The 19381-nt window shown below is 36.3% G+C and overlaps 1 protein-coding gene across 1 annotated transcript in view; it reads right to left on the bottom strand.

Annotated features, from left to right (window-relative positions):
- IL1RAPL2 (interleukin 1 receptor accessory protein like 2) overlaps nt 1-19381 on the bottom strand; it is a 608417-nt gene that overhangs the window by 572223 nt on the left and 16813 nt on the right. The window contains exon 2 of the mRNA XM_015597835.1: nt 2674-2860. Coding sequence (XP_015453321.1) covers nt 2674-2860 — 187 coding nt within the window. The remainder of the gene's footprint in view (nt 1-2673; nt 2861-19381) is intronic.

A 19381-nucleotide genomic window follows, 5' to 3' on the forward strand; every position in this document is an offset into this window, starting at 1 on the left:
GTGTTGTTGCTATCCAGAAGCTTTTTATTTGATGAGTCCCACTTATCTATTTTGGTTTTTGTTGCCTATGCTTTTGGTGTCATATCCAAGAAATTATTGCCAAGATAAATATCAAGAAGACTTTTCTCCTATATTCTAGGAGTTTTATGATTTTGGATCTTACATTTAAGTCATTAATCAAGATCAAGTTGATTTATGTGTAACTTATGGTGTAAGTTATCTTCTTCTTTTCTCTTCTTCTTTCTTCTTCTTCTTCCTTTTTTTTTTTATCAAAGATTTACTTGAAACCTTGTATGAGAAACAGAGTTAACAACACATCTGGGAGGTTCAGGGACTCTTTAACTTTGGGTTCTAGTTTTTCATCCTGATCCATTGATATAGTCTAGTGGCTAAGAGGATGAGCCCAGTAGCCAAATGACAAGTCAAAAACTGCTGTGTGACTTTTGTTAGTCACTTAATTTCTCTGAGTCTCTAGTCACTTCTTCTATAAAATGGAGATAATAATAATACCTACCTCATATAGTAGTTCTTGAGATTGAGTTAATCCATCAAAAGTACTTAAAACAGAGCTGGGCTTATAGTAAATACTCAATAAATTTTAGCTTTTATTATGATTATTTATTAATTGTAAAATGTTGTAGAAATATTAAATGGTATAATCCAGGCATCACCATTGTCAGTCCATTTCTAAGAGAGATGGAGGGTCAGCATTGCCCAGTGAATAAATTGCCTTGGTAAACAATGACAATAGTGATGTCTACAAATATGAAGAAAGGGGAAGAAAAAATTTAGTAGAAAGATAAAAAGATGAGGTAGTAGAATGAATATTGTTAGAAAATGCTGATGACCTGGGTTTTACTCCTAGCTGCTAATTTTTGAGCTGGTCAACCGCCCTTCTTCAACTATAAAATTGAAATAAAACCATCTTACTCTGTATTGTGGTGGGCTCCTCAGCACCAGTGCTGCATCTTAGAGAAGTGCTGTGATCAAGGCCCATTTCAGGAGAGAGTAGTGAGCAAGAAAAGGGACTCTGGAGTCACTGCTTAAATACAAAACCAGGCTTTGTTAGCTGAGTAACTAACAACAAATTTCTACATCCCTCTAGGCCTCGATTTTTTTCCCCTGTATTAAATGAGGGTAACTGTGCCCACCACACAGAGTTGCACTGAGATTTAAATGAGATAATGTAGTGACCAAGCTTAGCACAGTGAATGGCACATAACAAATGCTTAATAAACACTAACAAGGCTGATGATAGCATGAAGAGTCCCACCAAATTATGAATATTCTATATTTATGTGTAATGGATATCATGTTCCTTTTTATCTATTAGAATATTGTCTTCTTTAAGGAAAGAAAAGGGGAGAGGATACTTTGCATAGAGACTTGAGGTCCTAGTTTAGGACATGCTCTTGGTGTCTATTGGTGAGTTCTCCAGGTGTGAAGATGGAGAGGCTTCCAAATGTAAAACCATATGGCAGTCATAGGAGTTAGAGTTTAGGCCTCCCTGGGAACTGAAATTCTGTCAGATCTTGTAGAAACAACTTGTTCCATCTTTAGTGTGTGTTTGGTTTCAACTGTGTGCACAGCACCTGTGCAGAAAACCTCCTTGGTCATCTCTGGCCAACACATTTAAAACTCTACCATGTCTCAACCACTGTGGCTCAGACTGACAGAGGGTACTCAGTCCCGTTATAGTACCACAGTGCCCCAGGCTAGCAGCCAGAATATCATAGCTGAAAGGTTGTGTAGTTATTTCTCTACCTCCTCCCCTAGGTCCATTCTCTGCCCTTCTCTGCCCTATGCTACACTCAGGGAAGCTGAAGACTATTGATTCTATCTCTTGGTTTTGTCCTCTGACTTCTGTTTGAGTCTACATGTGGGAGATAGGGAAGTACTAGTGGGAAATCAGAAGGCAAGAGTTAAGAAGGATTAGGGTATTTATCTTTTCCACTCTCTCTGCCACAGTTCATATGTTCCACTAAGGCCACAGCTCTTGACAGGCATGCACTGCTCTTGTTGGGTTCCAGTGACACTGCTACTTCCCCTTGCCACTGTAGGCCTACAAGTGGTAATTTACAGCTTCTTCCCTTGTTGAGTTTCTGAACCTTAACCACACCTCTGTAAATAGTTGCTTAAACTTTATGTTCAACCTTTGAATGTGGTTCATTTCTAGCTAAACATGTTATTTCTGGTATTCACACATCCTACACTGGACCCATTTCTCTCCTCTGCCTTGACTGCAGAGGTTCTTACAATGTAGACCATAACAGTGTACTATTTGTAAGTACTATTTGTAAGTACTATTACTTGAAATGATGGGCCTTTTTTTCCTACTAGTAAATAACATTTCTATATTCTTCAAATAGTTTCTTTCTTAAATCTTCACTCTTCTTTCCATTTGCCCTAATGAGTTGGAGAGGAGGAAGATTTTACTTATTTTTAGCAGTTGGAGAAGGTGGGATTGCTTCTAACACCTGCTGATAGAAGTGCATGAAAACCAGTGATATATAGGAGTCATAGCTCTGAATTATGTAGCTGTGGATCTGGTGATTCTTAGTGAAATATCTAATACCAAAAACGAGAAATAAAACCTCTCCCTTTTCCTATCCCCACACCAACTATTGACTAAAGGTAAAAAAAAAAAAATCATTTAACACCATGCTGAGTTACCTTATACCACACAACATCAGGCTCCCGATCAGACTTTTTAAAGTCATCCATATCTGGGCAGGAGATCTCTTTTCTTTTAGTGACTTCAGATTTTTCTAAATAGCGGATCCTGCTATTGTAGCACAGGCCTGATTCATTCTCTGCAACAGTCAAGGACATTGAAACCTTCATGCAATATGTTGAGTTTCTGTAGGAACAGAGAAATAGCAAAATGGCTTTATCAGGTATTTACAACTTGTATGTACTCTACATATTTCAAAAGTATTGACTTTTCCATTTAGGACCTTGCCTAGAAATCAGAAACAACATGAAAACAACACAGAATAGTTTTCTACTTCAGTTGACAGGAAGATATGAAACAAAATGCTAATGTGGACATTTCTGATCATGAGATAGCTACATAGAACAACTATGCCCATCTTCTGAACTATAAGGTGGTTAGACTTCTTTCCCAGTGATAAATATTTGTATGTTGAAAGTCTGATAGTGAAAACTGGTGAGAAAGTCTATAACTAGAGGTATAGCTATTTCTGTTCTGCCCCTATGGCCAGTCCATTGCCAGGTATTCCAAAGTTGTTTAATCTTGCCATTGGTTTCTAAGCCAACATTTTCTTATACAAGGTATATACCAAAAGCCAACATACAAAAGATACCTGTTAACTTATATAACTTTTTAAGGTATTCACTGAGATACGTCAGAGGTCAAATTCTGGGTTCTTACAAAGAAGAAATCCTAGTAGAGTGTAGTCAGTCAGGATTAATCCACCAACACTAGCACTATAAAGGAGTTTCAACACTGAATTTTACCATAAGGTCACTTTAGAAATTGGCCATTAACTGGCTAACTCATTATATAGGGTATTTATGGAATACAATATTGCCTTCATTTTTCTATGTAAACCCCATGAACTTCCCCTACCTGAACTTTACCTGAACTCCTGAAGATGTCAGCCACACAGAAGAAAACTGAAAAAGTGTGAGGAAGAGATCAGAAGCAACCTGGTAAGGCTTAGAAGAGGGTCAGCTAGAAATCTTTTGGAAGGACATTTCAGACCCATATCTGTCTAAAAACCAACAGATAGCTGCTGTTAAAAATATAAAGTGCCAAGAATACTTTAAAACCAAGTGTTTTTGTAATCAAGTGATAGCAATCCTGACAGATGAGATTAGCATACTAACCAACAATTTTAAGATTGCCTCAAAGCATTGTTAGTAGTCATACTACTTAGTACTCATTGAAATTTCTCAAGATGCTAGATATACAAAACACAGAAGTACAGATTGCTGTTGCCCACTGGGTTTGTAAACTAATATAATCAAAATGACTGATACTGGCTTTCTAGTAAAGTTAATTACTGGCAAGTACTTCTGACTATGCCCATGCCTATGTCATCTGAGAAGGATGCTATCAAAGTACTCGCATTCTGATGTTCAGATGCAACCCCATTATATAGTGTAGATCATGAGCTATTGCTTTTCTCTCTTCCTCAATGTAGGATCCTAAAACCCAAAAGGCATAAGATATGCCTACTGAGGATTAAATGTAAAAATATTTCATTCTCTTGTATGTTTGACAACCTCTTTAAAAGCCATAAAGCTAAAGGCACCAACATTTTTTTTTTTTAAGTCTCAGGCAAGAAGGTAAAGTTTAGTTTAATCAATTTGGCTCTTCTTGACCCCACTTTACTTCAGTAATAAACATTTTCATGTCTTCTTACTTCCTCTAAGGCCCTGCATGATCTGGCCTATCATAATGCTGTGTCCTTTACTCATTAGGGTGCAGTCACAATGGCATTTTCTCTGTTCCTTGAATACTTTAAGCCTATTCAATCCATGAACTTTTTATATCTGCTCTTCTCTCTGATCTTTTATCATTTCTTTATTTGGTAAATGTAAGAAAAGAATTTGTTGCTCTTGTTCATCATTCTATCCCTGAGATCTAAATGAATAGATAATAGGTACTCAAATTCAGTAAATGTTAGTTAATAAATGAGTGGACATCAAAAGGTATGTATTCAAGAGACATGTCCTCTCTGCTCTACTTTTGCCTCAACCCCATATAGTACTGACATCTCTCCCCATTCTACAGATTCAGGTATATGGCTGGTGAAATATCGCATTCCTTTTTTAAATATGACTTAGAATAATTTTGCAGGTATTTTGGTACCTCAAGGATAAGGATTAGCCAAGTCTTTGTGCATCAGCATACTAGTAAAGAAAAGAATATACTGACTACATGTGGGAGACAAATAGGGCTAAGGTGGGTACAGAGGATTGAGGTAACATAAATATACAGCCTTTTAAATATATTGAAGAGAGAAAAAAGAGAATCACCTCTGCTAGGTGTGCAGTGTTCTGAACAGTTCTTAATGTGAAAGACATTGATCATATCTGCTCCATGGTGTTCATCCATATAGGTGAAAGAGACTTGTGAAATATCTACCCATTATTATGTTATAACCCCAGCTAAAGAGAGCTGTTGACCAGTCATCTCAGCGATTGAAGTAGAACACTCAATGCCCTAAAAGGAGCTCACTATCCCATATGTATTTAACTCTTGGTAGAAAACAAAGTAGACTAAATAAGTGATCAATATAATGCAGTGGTTTCTTAACAAAGCACCAGATCTGAACTAAGATCCACTGAGTTCAATGCGTAAGTTATGTAACATCTCTCAGACTCAGTTTCCTCAGGTGAAAAATGGAGATAAGAAGTCCTTTTTGGTAGTTCCATTGGAAGTTGAAGGAAGATGTTCCTTTAATTATACAACCATGAGCAAAAATAGGTTTATCATTTTCAGTTGGAATGATTACAATACCTGACCTCTTCAGGTCTTTGTAACTATAAAAATAATGTGTATAATACAGCATCTGATACATAGTATTTACTAAATTGTAGTTAGAATCGTTATTACTGCAAGGATTAGTTGTTATGCATATTTTAACAAAAAATAATCATAAATCGTATGTGTTATATAATTATGAACAATAATCAATATAATAAAAATGATATACTAGCACCAATTAATTAAGATATGCCACTGAGTTAAGACAGCTACTTGATAGGAAAGTGTCTGTAAGAGGTCAGTTGGGCAACAGGCCTAGTACCAGAGGACCATGAAGGTCTTAAATGATCAAAGAGATATACTGACCTAGACACATAAAGATGTGAATCACATGAAAGCAGCTAAAACAGGAAAGAACTTCTGGGTACTATGAGTAGGCAAATGCTACTAGGCAAATGCTAGAACTTTGGAAGTCAAATTGTTAGTAAGAATTTCACTAAGACTTCCAGGTGTTTCTTAGACGAATGGCTTCTATAATAAAGCCCAGACTTTCAGGCAGGGTTTCCAGGGACAAAAGACAAGAGATATTCCTATGTGTTTCTTCCCCAACCACTTCAAAGTTTAAACTCTGTAGGCCATGCCATCAGCACCTTCATTAATTTGGGATGGGGATAAGAACAGGGAAACCACTCTGGGGATGGTTGATGGGTTGAAGGAGGGAAAAGGTTGGGTTTCAGTCTTCTCTAATCTTTATCAACAGACAAGCTTAGGCCAGGGACCTGCATGAACTTGCTCTTGCTCTGGTCACTTGCTGACAAATTATTTGTTAACCTATGAAGAAGCCCTAATATGAAGTCCTTGATAATGACCAAATTCTCTGGAAGTCGGAGACAAGGCCTACTATGAGTCCTGCTGTCTCTGTCACTGACCTGGGGAAGGTATAGTCAAGGCTGCCTGTCAGTCTGAGACTCAGGTTGATCTTTATTAATTGTGTAATCTAGCCCTGTCACAGTTCCCACTAACAATCTTCCATTATTTAGATTTTGTTTTGAAAAATGCCTCCAGGCCAGTTCTATTTAAAATGTTTTCTGCAACAGAGACCTAAAATATTACCTTTCTTTCATTAGGCACAATTAGAGCTGTGCAAGTTTGAGGAGGCCAACTGATGAGTTTGCAAGAATGAAGTTTGTACTTCTTTCTGTCCTCCCCTCACATCCTGAGGACAAGGAGCACATTTAGGCTCAATATGAGCAGAGGTCCTCTGCAGTGAAATTGCAGCAATGCTTTATACATTTGCATGCATTTGTAATCTTTCAAGAACTTCCATATATCTTATTTTACTTAATTCTGCTAATAATCAGGAAAATGTGCCGGTAAATATCATTGACATTTTTCAGAGGAGTAAAATGTAAACACAGAGAGGACAAATAATGTAGTCAAGCTCATATAGCTGGTCAGTGGATGAAAACCAAGTTTTTAGCTCTTAACCCCTGGCTACTCTCAGAACTTGATGTCAAAATGGGTTAACAGCCAAATATACTCTTGGTTATCCATACCAACTTGGAGAAGCTCAAAGAGATGCATACAGATGTGCATAACATTTAAAGAATGATGTTATTAATGTGCACAGCACAGAAGAATTTACCAGTTTATGAGTAAACTTCACTTTCTTTCAAAAATTTAATATACTTTAGGTCATAAATTATACTTTTTCCAAAAAGTATTTCTACAGGAAAATGTTGACCAAACTTGGGTTCCCTGCAGGGAAAAGCAAGACCCAGGATTTAAAACATACATGAAAAATCCAGATGCCCCTTACTAACTCCCATTTATGAAACAGGCTTATACTCTAAAATATAAGGTTTCTATTACATTTATTGGGTAACATTGATTAATACAATTACATAATTTTCAGGTGTACATTATAATTTAACATCTGTACATTCTATTGTGTGTTTACCACCCAAAGTCCAGTTTCCTTCAGCTACCATGTATTTGATCCCCTTTACCCACTTCACCCTCCCCAAAACTCCCTATATTTGACTCCCTTTACCCCATCTACCTCCGTTCTCCTCCATCACCACCTACCCTCTGTTAACTACTAGTCTATAGTCCATGTCCATGAGTTTCTGTTTGTTTGTCCTGCTCATTTGTTGCTTTTAGGTTTATGTACCACATATAAGTAATATCGTGTGATTTTCAACTTTTTCTGTCTGGCTTATTTCGCTTAGCATGATTATCTCGAGATCCATCCATGTTGTTGCAAATGGCAGTATTTCATCACTTCTTATGGCTGAGTAAGAGTCCATTGTATATATGTACCACAACTTCTTTATCCAATCATCTATCGTAGGACACTTCGGTTGCTTCTATGTCCTCGCTACTGTGAATAATGCTGCTATGAACATTAATGTGCAAATATCCTTTTGGATATGGGTTTTCAAGTCTTTGAGGTAATTTATGTTCTTAAAATTCATACAAAAAATAAAATAAAATATAAAGTTTCATTTCAGAATTTGAGTTCATGTGAATTTGTTATATTGCCAGAGTTTACCTATTGAAAAGAAACTAAATAAATTAGGAAACTTTTCATATCTAAAAGCAGAAATCCGGATAAAATGCCTTGGGATATATTTGAAACTCTTAAATGGTTGCTTTGTCTTATCCTTACTTCAAAATACTTTTTTTTTTTGCAAATTTCAGAACTATCTAACAATCAGTAAACTAAAACATTTTGATTTCTGACGTTTTTGAAATATGCATTGACTATGCATAACTATCAATCAATCTACCATCCTTGGATGATATTGTCCTCCTTAAAACATAAGAACTATGAACTGATAATATAGTGAATTCAAGGAAGGGTAACGAATGAATAAACAAACAGGATCTCGGGCCCTTTGATGAATTCCATTTCTTGAGAATCATTACAAAAATAAGAAAATTTTATTGAAAAATATCTTCGATCTTGTTGGAAAGAAGACTTTCAGGCAAGTGCAGAAGTAAGTACATAAAACTAAAAACATGCAGTGTTAATAATTTTAAAGACCAAGAGGAGAAAAAAAGAAAGAAGTCACAAATTAGTAATATCAGAAATAAAAGAGGAACATTACTACAGGTCACATGGATATTAAAAAGTTAATAAAGGAATACTATGAACAACTCTATGTCTACAATTTGATAACCTAAGTGAAACGGACCAATGCCTTAAAATGCACAATCTGCCAAAACTCACATGAGAAGGGACAATATGAATAGGCCTATGGGCATTAAAGAAATTGAGTCAATAATTAACCTTCCAAAATGGAAAGCACCAGACCCAAATGGATTCACTGACGGATTCTATCAAATATTCGAGGAAGAATTATATCAATTCTCTACAATGTCTTTCAGAAGATAGAAGTAGACGGAATACTTCCTAACTTATTCTATGAAGCATTACCTTAATAATGAAACCAAAGACATTATACATAAAGAAAAACAAACTATAGACTAATATCTCTCATGAACATAAATGCAAAATCCCCAACAAAATAGTAGCAAATTACATCTTGTAATGTATAAAAAGAATTATATATGACAACAAAGTGGGATTTATCCCAAATATGGAAGGCTAATTGAAGATTTGAAAATCAATTAATACAATCCATCACGTCAATAGGCTAAAATAGAAAAAATACATGATCATATCAGTAGATGCAGAAAAAGCATTTGACAAAATCCAACACCCATTCATGATACAAACTCTCAGTAAACTAGCAGTAGAGGGGAAATTCCTCAACCTGGTAAAGAGTATCTATGAAAAGCCTATAGCTAACATCATACTTAGTGGTGAGGAACTAGACACCTTCCCAATAGGATCAGGAATAAGGAAAGAATATCCCCTCTCATCACTCCTTTTCAACATCATACTGAAAGTACTAGCTAATGTAATAGACAAAAGAAGGAAAAGAAATACAGATTCAGAAAAAATAAAACCATCTTTGCTCACAGATTACTTGATTGTCTATGTAGAAAAATTGAAAGAATTGACCAAAAGAAACCAAACAAACCTGGAACTAATAAGCAATTTTAGCAAGGTTTGAGACATAGAGTTAATACACAAAAGTCAATTGACTTCCTATATGCCAGCAATGAACAGTTTTCAATTTGATATTAAAAACACAATACCATTTACATTAGAAACTTCCAAAATGAAATACTTAGATATCTAACAAAATATTTACAAGATCTATATAAGGATAATTTTAAAACTGCGAAAAAAATTGAAGACTGACACTACCTGACTTCAGGTTGTTATCAAAACAATGTAGTATTGGCTGGCAAAAGAGTAGACAAATAGATCAACAGAACAGAATATTGAGTCTCAAAATAGACCCACATAAATATAGTCAATGGAGAGTACAGATTTATAGTTACGAAATAGTCATGGGGATGTGAAGTACAGCATAGGGAATATATTTAATAATATTGTAATAACTATGTATAGTGGTGGGTACTAGACTAATCAGGGGATCACTTTGTAAAATATATAAATGTATAACTACTATGCTGTATACCTGAAACCAATATAATATTGAAAGTCAACTCTAATTGAAAAATAAAAATAAATAATAAATAAAGTCAACTGATCTTTAACAGAGAAGCAAAGTCAGGACCATGGAGCAAAGAACGTCTTTTCAACAAATGATGCTGAAACAACTGAATCACAAGCAAAGAAATGAATCCAGTCACATATCTTATACCCACCACAAAAAGTATCTCAAAATGGATCACAGACCTAAATGTAAAATGCAAAACTATAAAACTCCTAGAAGACAACATAAGAGAAAAACCTACATGATCTTGGATATGGTAATAATTTTTAAATTAAAATAACAAAGGCACAATTCATGAAATAAATAATTGATAAGCTGGACTTCACAAAAATTAACAACTTCTGCTCAACAAAAGACAATGTCAAGAGAATTAGAAGACGAGCCACAGACTGGGAGAAAATGATTGTAGAAGACACAATAGTCCTGATAAAGGACTATTATCCAAAATACACAGAAAAAAAGACTCTTAAAACTTAACAACAAGAAATCAAACAGTCTACAAATAAACATTTGAAAAGATGTATATCATACGTCATCAGGGAAATGCAAAATAAAACAACAATGAGATAATAATTCACACTTATGAGAATGTCCAAAATCCAGAACACTGAGAGCAAATGCTGGTGAGGATGTGGAACAAAGGGAACTCTCCTTCATTATTGATAAAAATGCAAAATGGTACAGCCACTTTAGAAGACAGATTGGCAGTTTCTTACAAAACTAAACATACTTTTACCATATGATTGAGCTTGAATTATGTCCACATAAAAAGCTGCATGCAGATATTTATGGTGGCTATGCTCATTATTATCAAAATCTGGAAGCAACCAAGATGTAATTCAGTGAGTGAATGGATAAATAAATTGTGGTACATCAAGACCATAGAATATTATTAAGCACTAAAAAGAACTGAGTTCAAAATGAAAAACAAAATGAGCTAAAAAGTAAGAAAAATATATGGCAAAACCTTAAATGCATAATATGTGAAAACCAATCTGAAAAGGCTACATGCTATAGGATTCCAGTTATATAAAATTCTGGAAAAGGCAAAACTATGGAGATAGCAAAATGATCAGTGGTTGCTGAGGGGTTGAGGCAGGGATGAATAGTTGGAGCACAGAGGATTTTTAGGGCAGTGAAAATACTCTGTATGATACGATAATGGTGGATACATGTCATTATACATTTATCCAAATGCATAGTATGTACAATAGCAAGAGTGATCTACAATGAAAACTACAGACGTTCAGTGATAATGATGTATCAATGTAGGTTAATCAACTTTAACAAATGTTCCATTCTGGTGGGGTATCTTGATAATAGGGTATGCATGTGTGGGGGCAGAGGGTATATGGGAAATCTCTGTATCTTCCTCTCAATTTTGCTAGAAACCTAAATCTTCTCAAAAACAAAATAGTCTTAAGAAAAACACCAGAGGGCCAAACCTCTGACAAATTTCCTAATATAATTTTATGAAGAGCCACGTCCTTTTAGATGCATTCAAATGACACTAATTGAGCACTTGCTGTATGTCATGTGACTTATATATATTGAAAAACAGATGTAAACAATACAATCATTAAAAAATCTGTGCTATAATAAGTTGAGGGAACAAAGAATCTTTTGAAAAATTTTCTTTTGCATATTTTAGTCTTTAATAGTCTTATTTAGAGTTGTGAATAGTTCAGGGTTTTGGGGAATGTTTTTGTTTGTTTTGTTTTTTTTTTGGTTTATTTTTAACAAAGAATGTCATTGTTCATGGATGATATCTCTAGTCTATAATAATGTCAATATAAATGGTTTTGACTTTATGTACATTTTTTCCCATTCGGCAGAAATCCAGTTAATAAGGTTTATTGGAGGTATGAGCAGAAAACAAATAACTGTTTTTCTCTTCTGCTGCCAGGAATACATAGCCTTTGGTATGAAACTGATAATCTCCAACCCAGGATTATCCAAACATAATTTCTTTATGGTTCATGATACAGTCAGAGAAAAGGTCAACCCAGGAGCTTTAACTGAACTGGACTTGAGTAGCTCACTGCTTGAGAATGTGGCCTCTGGAGTCAGAGAGTCTTAGGTTAAAATCTCAGCTCTATTATGTCCTAACTATGGATCTTTGGACAGGTCGCTGAGGTGTATTTCTTGCACATATGGAATAAGAATAACAAAAGAGTTATCCTTATAAGGTTGTTGTATTACATAAGTTTTAAAAACTGTGAAAGGTCTGAGATTTTACCATACTTGCAAGCTAGTACATTAGCCTGCCAGTTTCATGCGTATTGGTAGAAGATGAGACACTCCTGGGTCATAAATAGTTGGCAGTAAATTATTCACAGCGATGGAAGTAGCCAGAGTATCAGCATTTGTGTTGCTTTCCCAAACCCAATTCCCATAGTTCAATACAAAGAGGTCCAGACAATACCTGTACAAGCAGTGGGTTTCATTATAGGAAAGGAATCCCAAGTTTAGGAAACAGAAATCTTCTAATAATGGGGTCATTAGCATGCCAGCCCTTTGCTCCAGAGGGAGACACTATCTCTATTTTCTAAGGTTGTAGGCAAACCTGCTCTTTGCTCTGGTGGGAGAATGTATTTCTAGCTTCTAATATTCTCTATACACACGTCCTTGAAAAGATAATCTGGGACATGCAGAGATATAAGAAACCCATGGAGAATTATCTCCCAATAGTGAGATAGTTCATTTAAAGCACTTAGCACAGTACCTAGGATGTAGTAAGTGCTCAATAAAAATTAACCCCTTTAACATTATTCATTGATCCCAGGCTAAACTATCAAGTAAATCAAGATGTTTTGTTTTGTTGTTGTTTAAAAAAGAGTAGTCGATGGATCAGATTACAGTAGAAATATTATACATACACACGTATTCTAAAAACTATGTACTCAAGATAAAATTTTATAATCTAAATATCTTTCATCCCAAATTCAAAACAAATGATAATTTATTTGCAGGTTGAATATTAAAGTCAGAAACTTTTTCAAGAAAAAAATGATAATTATGATAATTCATTCATAGTTTACTATTATGGATCTTTCCAGTGGTAAGTTCAAGTCACCATTCTCAAGGTAAGCAATTGCAATCTGCCATTTAAGGGTACAAGTAGCTAGTTGTACATTTGTCTGCCAATGATTAACTAAGATGTGAGCAAAGAAAAGGGAATAATCAAGGTAAATTCAAAAGATTCCCTGACATCCCCATCATGCCCACCATGGAATGAGTGATCCCTACTTTACTGTTTGGTTGAAGATAATTTTAAGAGAGTCAATTTGCTACACATCATACCATAACCAAAGAGCTTTCTGTGGAGAACCCTGATGTTTCTATGAAAAATAACAAATCTCTCGCCCAGAAAGAACTTTCCCCCAAAATTTCACTAACTCTAATAACTATTTCTTTCTTCTTCACTGCTGTTTATTTAGAACACACTAGTATTTTTACACTTATCAATATGCTGTTTCACAATTACTCTCATAGCATTTACAAAAGTTTTGCTTTATTGCCTGTTACAATGCACATTCTTCAAAATCAGAGGTTTCTTCACATGTGGTTACTTTCCTCTCCATATAGCTGATGCCAGAGTAGTTTCCCTTGTCTTTGTGTTGACAATTACGTTAATTGTTTTAGCAACTAAGCTGTCATACCATGTGCCTCCATGATCTATTCTCTGACCCTTGTCTACCCATCATAGCTGTCACTGTCAGAGATCTTGAAAGATTTGTCAACATTCAAAATTTCTGTGCTGATCTAACTTCACTTTATGATCCACTATCATCTGGCTTCTGCCCCATCATTCTATTGAATTTCAATCACTAGACTCACTAAGAATATCTTATTAGCCAAATATGATGACCTCTTGTTTACTCTCACCTTATCTGACCTCTGTGCATTATTTGAAACGTGTAACTCCGACTTTTAAATCTGTCTTTCTAAGATATCTCTCTCTTATGACTGTTTACTTCTCTGACCACTCTTAATAACTCCAATACTGGCTTTTCTTCCCCACCTAGCCCCAAAATGTTGGCCATTTCCCCCCCAGGTCTCAGGATTCCTTCTTTTGTTTTGTCTGTTTCTGTCTTCTCTCCTTCCCACCTTCATCTCCAGAAATTTTGTTCAAGCATTAGGTTCCAACAAAAAACTACATGTTTAAAACATCCAACTTTATAATATTTTTCTCCAGTTTTGTCCTCTCTCCTACAGCCGGGTATGACCATATAACTATGACTCCATATGACTGTCATAAAGGCACTTATCAGTCCCAAACTGAACTTATCATCCCTCCCCTACAATTTGTTCTTCCTCCTATAATATCTATCATGATTAGAGAAATTACTAGTCATACCACCTAGTTACTCAAGGAAGAGGCCTTAAAAATCATACTCTACTCCACCTCCCCATACCTATTTCCCATATAAAATTGAATAACAAGCCATGGTAATGTTTTTCAAAATTCACTACTTATCTGATATCTCATCTAGGCCCTGCCACACTGTAAACCCTAATCATATTTTGCTTGTTTTTTGACTAACACCAGGTGGACAGCAGTGCCTGTGGGCAGGCACAGGCCCATGACTGATACCCCGGAAAGGACAGCAGAAAGTAAAGAACCACCTTTTAAAAATCCAGTTGATTGTTTCTTTTTCCTAAGAAGCAATAGAAATATTAACTCATCACCAACATTTATAAATTAACCATGAGAAAAAAAATGTGTTTTTTTTTTCACTTACAACAACAGGCATTTAATTATTTTTCAGTGTTTCTGCAGGTCTTAGTATTTCTGCAGAAATTGGAAAGGATGTAGCTGTGATTTTGGCTCAGGGGCTCTAAATGCAGTTGTAGTCAGACGATGGCTGAGGCTGCAACAGTGGGGAGTCTCAACAACTGGGAGCTGATGCATCATAATTCTTTCTTCTTTGATCTCAGGGTTTCTCCATGCGATTCCCTCAGATTGGACTAGTTTGGGCTTCTTTACAGCTTAATGATTTCGGGGTGATTGGACAGATTATATAGTAGCTCAGGGCTCCGGCATAAATGCTCCAGCTACTAAGGTAGAAGCTACCCTGACTTTTATGACCTAGCCTCAGAAGTCACATAGCATCACAAGCCTGCCTGGATTCAAGGGGAGGGCATGTAGACTATACCTCTCAATGGGAGGGATGTCAAGGTCACTTTGTAAGAACATGTAAGATGGGAGATACTATCTATTGTGACTGTCTTTGGAAAGTACAGTCTTCCACAAATCCATTACTATCTTTCTTTCTTTTTTTTTTTTCAGCCCAAGTTGTCCAGATGTTGAAGTATGTTCCTTCTATTCCCACTTTTTTGAGAGTTTTTATCATAAAATAATATATAATTTGTCGAATGCATTTTCTGCATCTACTGAGATGATCATATGATGTTTATTTTTCATTTTGTTAATATGATGCATCACATTGATTTATGGATGCTGAATCGTCTTTGCATGCCTGGGAGAAATTCTTTTCTTAAAAAAGAATTAAAACATGTAGGAATAAATTTAACCAAGAAAGTAAAAATGATATTGTATAACAGCTCTATTTCTAATTTTTTTGAGAAATCTCCATACTGTTTTCCATAGTGGCTACACCAATTTACAATCCCATCAATAGTGTATGAAAGTTCCCTTTCTCTATATCTTCACCAGCGCTTGTTATTTGTTGATTTCTTGAAGATTGCCATTTTGACAGGTATAAGGTGATATCTCATTGTGGTTGTAACTTGTATATTAAAAACTACTAGACATTAATCAAAGAAACTGAAGAAGACACAAATAAATGGAAAGCTATTTTGTACTCACAGATTAGAACAATCAATATTGTTAAATTGTCCATAGTACCAAAGCGATATGTAGGTCCAATGCAATCTTTCTCAAAATTCCAATGGCATTTCTCACAGAAATAGACAAATCTAAAATGTATATGGAACCACAAAAGACCCTGAATAGCCAAAGCAACCATGAGAAAGAAGAACAAAGCTGGAAGCATCATGCTCCCTGATTTCAAACTATACAACAAAGCTGAAGTGATCAAAACAGTATATTATTGGCATATAAAACAAATACCATAAATCAGTGGAACAGAATAGAAACCCAGGAAATAACCTATGCATATATGGTCAGTTAATTTATGACAAAGGAGCCAAGAATATACAATGGGAAAAGGACAGTCTCTTTAATAAATTATGTTGAAAAATCTGAACAATCGCATGCAAAAGAATAAAACTAGACCATTATCTTACACCAGACAATAAAATTAACTCAAAATGTATTAATAATTTTTATGTAAGACATGAAACCATAAAACTCCTATAAGAATGCAGGCAGTAAGCTCCTCAACATAGGTCTCATGATGATTTTTTAAATCTGACACCAAAAGCTAAATTAACAAATGAAAAAAATAATCAAGTGGGTATTTTTGAAACTATAAAACTTCTGCACAGCAAAGGAACATCAAAAAAATGAAAAAGAAACCTGCTGAATGGAAAAAATATTTGCAAATTTGTGGACAAAAAATGGGATGTTGTAATAAATCATAAATTCCTAACTGGGAAGGTCATGGTGGGTAGTCAAGCCCCAGGCCTATAACTTCTTTAGTATAAGGTTTTCAAGCAAGCCCTGTCCATTGTTCTTATGAATCTATGTTAACACACCTTTGAAATGACTCTTTTCAGACCCCTCCTTCTAAAAAATGACCACTCTCAATAGAGCACATAATATCAACTATCCTGTAATCTGATCCCAGCCTTGCTTGCTCCAACCTTCAAGTAATCTTCCTTATGTTCCCACCTTAATTCCAAATTCATAAAAGAAACTGCAAACTATTATTCTTAGAAGCATTTGAAATCTTGCTCCACAGCATATATTGTCAGATTTGGCTCAAATAAACTCTGATAAAAATTCTATACAGGTTTTTAGACATTTCTTTTGTTGATGAAATCATATATATGGTAAAGGATTAATAGCCAAAATATATAAAGAATTTATATAACTCAATTGCAAAAATAAGTAATTCAATGGGCAGAGGATCTAAATAAATATTTTCCCAAAGAACACATATAGATGGCCAACAGATACATGAAAGGATGCTCTACATCATTAACCATCAGAGAAATGCAAATCAAAACTAAAATGAGATATTACCTCACACCCATTAGAATGGATATTCTCAAAAAGATGAGAAGTAATATGAGTTGGTCAGTATGTGGAGAAGAGGCAACCCTTGTGCACTGCTGGTGGGAATGTAAATTGGTACATACACTATAGAAAACAGTAGGAAAGTTCACCAAGAAATTAACAATAGAACTACCATGTTAATAATAAAACAATAGGCCCAAGTGGAGTCGCTTGCCCATAGGACAACAAATCTAGAGTTTATTGCAGTCTCAGTCCCTCCCAGATATATGACCTTAAACCAATCAGGCTGGAACTTCCTAATCAACACTAATGAGATAACCATCCTGATAAGATCTCTGCTGTCATTCTCCCAAAGAAAGGTGCCCTTGCCCGAAACAATAATTTATTTTCTTTTGCTAATAACTTTCTTGTACCGCCTAGTTTATGCTTATAAAAACCTTTTATTTTGTACTTCTAGGAGCACCTCTCTATTTATTAGATGGCATACTGCCTGATTCACGAATTGTTCAATAAAGCCAATTAGATCTTTAAATTTACCAGGTTGAATATTTTTTTTTTCTTTAACAACCATATGATCCAGCAATTCCAATTCAGGGTATTTATCTGAAGAAAACGAAAACACTAACTTGAAAAGATATATACACCTATATGTTCACTGTAGCATCATTTACAATAGCCAAGATATAAAAACCCAAGTGTACAGCAATGGATGAATAAATAGTGACAGATATACCCAATGGAATATTATTCAGCCATAAAAAATGAAATGTAAGCATTTGCAGCAACTTGGATGGACCTAGAGGGCATTATGCTAAGAGAAATAAGTCAGAGAATGACAAATACTGTAGGACCTCTCTTGTATGTGGAAACTGATATATATAATATATATAGCAACATATATGAAACAAGCTCATAGATACATAGAACAGATTGGTGGTTGCCAGCGGGTGGGGGGTTGGGTAGAAATGGGTGAACTGTTTTCTATTTTTTTTTTATTTTTTAGTTTAAATAAATTAAATGAGAAAAATGAAAAGTTTGTATACTAGACTCTTGTATTAGAATTCAGAACTGTCTATAATAAGCTACAGTACTTTCCGCCAAGGGTGGCGCCAGAGGCCTCTGAGAGATTGGAACTGTCTCCTTTTCTAGAACATTCATATCTAGGAGGGGAGGGGCCCCTGGTGTGGGACAAACCATTATGGCAGGGTGGTGACACGTTTTATACTTGATTACGCTTCATATTCTGGGTTCTAAGTCTTTTCCAACCACTTCTGTTTCTTTCCACCTTAAAGGACTTTCAACAGTGTTGCGGGTTCGCTTATGTCTTCAGGGAGAAGTGGATAAGAACTTTCTTGGTGCGTTCCCACCCTCCCCTGCTGTCTCTAAAAGTTGGAACATCCCAGGGTAAAAACCTGGAGGGCTGGCCCGGAGCCTTCCTTTCCCCCCGGAGCTTTTGGAGGAAGAGAGGTGCCCTGTCTGTTTGGGCGTGGTAGGCAGGCGTGGTCAGCGGGTGTGGTAGGTGGGCATGGTCAGCGGGTGTGGTCAGCCTGCACCTCTTCTGGCCCCCAGCAGGTGAGGGGCGGCCTGGTGGGAGGGGTTCTAAGACTGGGTGGGGGTCTGAGGTGGGGGAGGGGAGGGCAAGTGAATGGGAGGAGACTGAGGGAAACAGGTGGGTCTAAGAGAGACGGAGAGGACCACTGATTCATTCCTACAGAGCCAGCCAGACAAGCCCCTAAGGGCCTCTGCCATCATGGCCTTGAAACCCGAGGATCCCTCTGGGGGGTTCCAGCACGGCAAGGTGGTGGATTTCATCAATGAGAAAATGGCCATGCATGTGAAAGGCCCTGAGTTCTACCTCGAGAATACATCCCTGTCCTGGGCAGAGGTAGAAGACAAGCTCAGGGCCATCCTGGAGGACAGCGCGATGCCTAGCGAGGCCAAAGAGGCCTGTGCCTGGGGCAGCCTGGCCCTGGGCATGCGCTTTGCCCGCAGGCAAGGTCAGTTACACGCATGCAGGGTGCAGTGGCTCCAGGACTTCTCCAAACTGCACAAGTCAGCTGCGCAGGCCTTGGCCTCAAACCTGAAGGAGCTCAGGGCGCAGCAGGAGATGTAGCGCAAAGAGGCGGCCTACCGGCTGCGGCTGACCCAACTTCAACT

This window comes from Pteropus alecto, unplaced genomic scaffold (assembly GCF_000325575.1).
Source record: "Pteropus alecto unplaced genomic scaffold, ASM32557v1 scaffold150, whole genome shotgun sequence".
Taxonomy (NCBI): domain Eukaryota; kingdom Metazoa; phylum Chordata; class Mammalia; order Chiroptera; family Pteropodidae; genus Pteropus; species Pteropus alecto.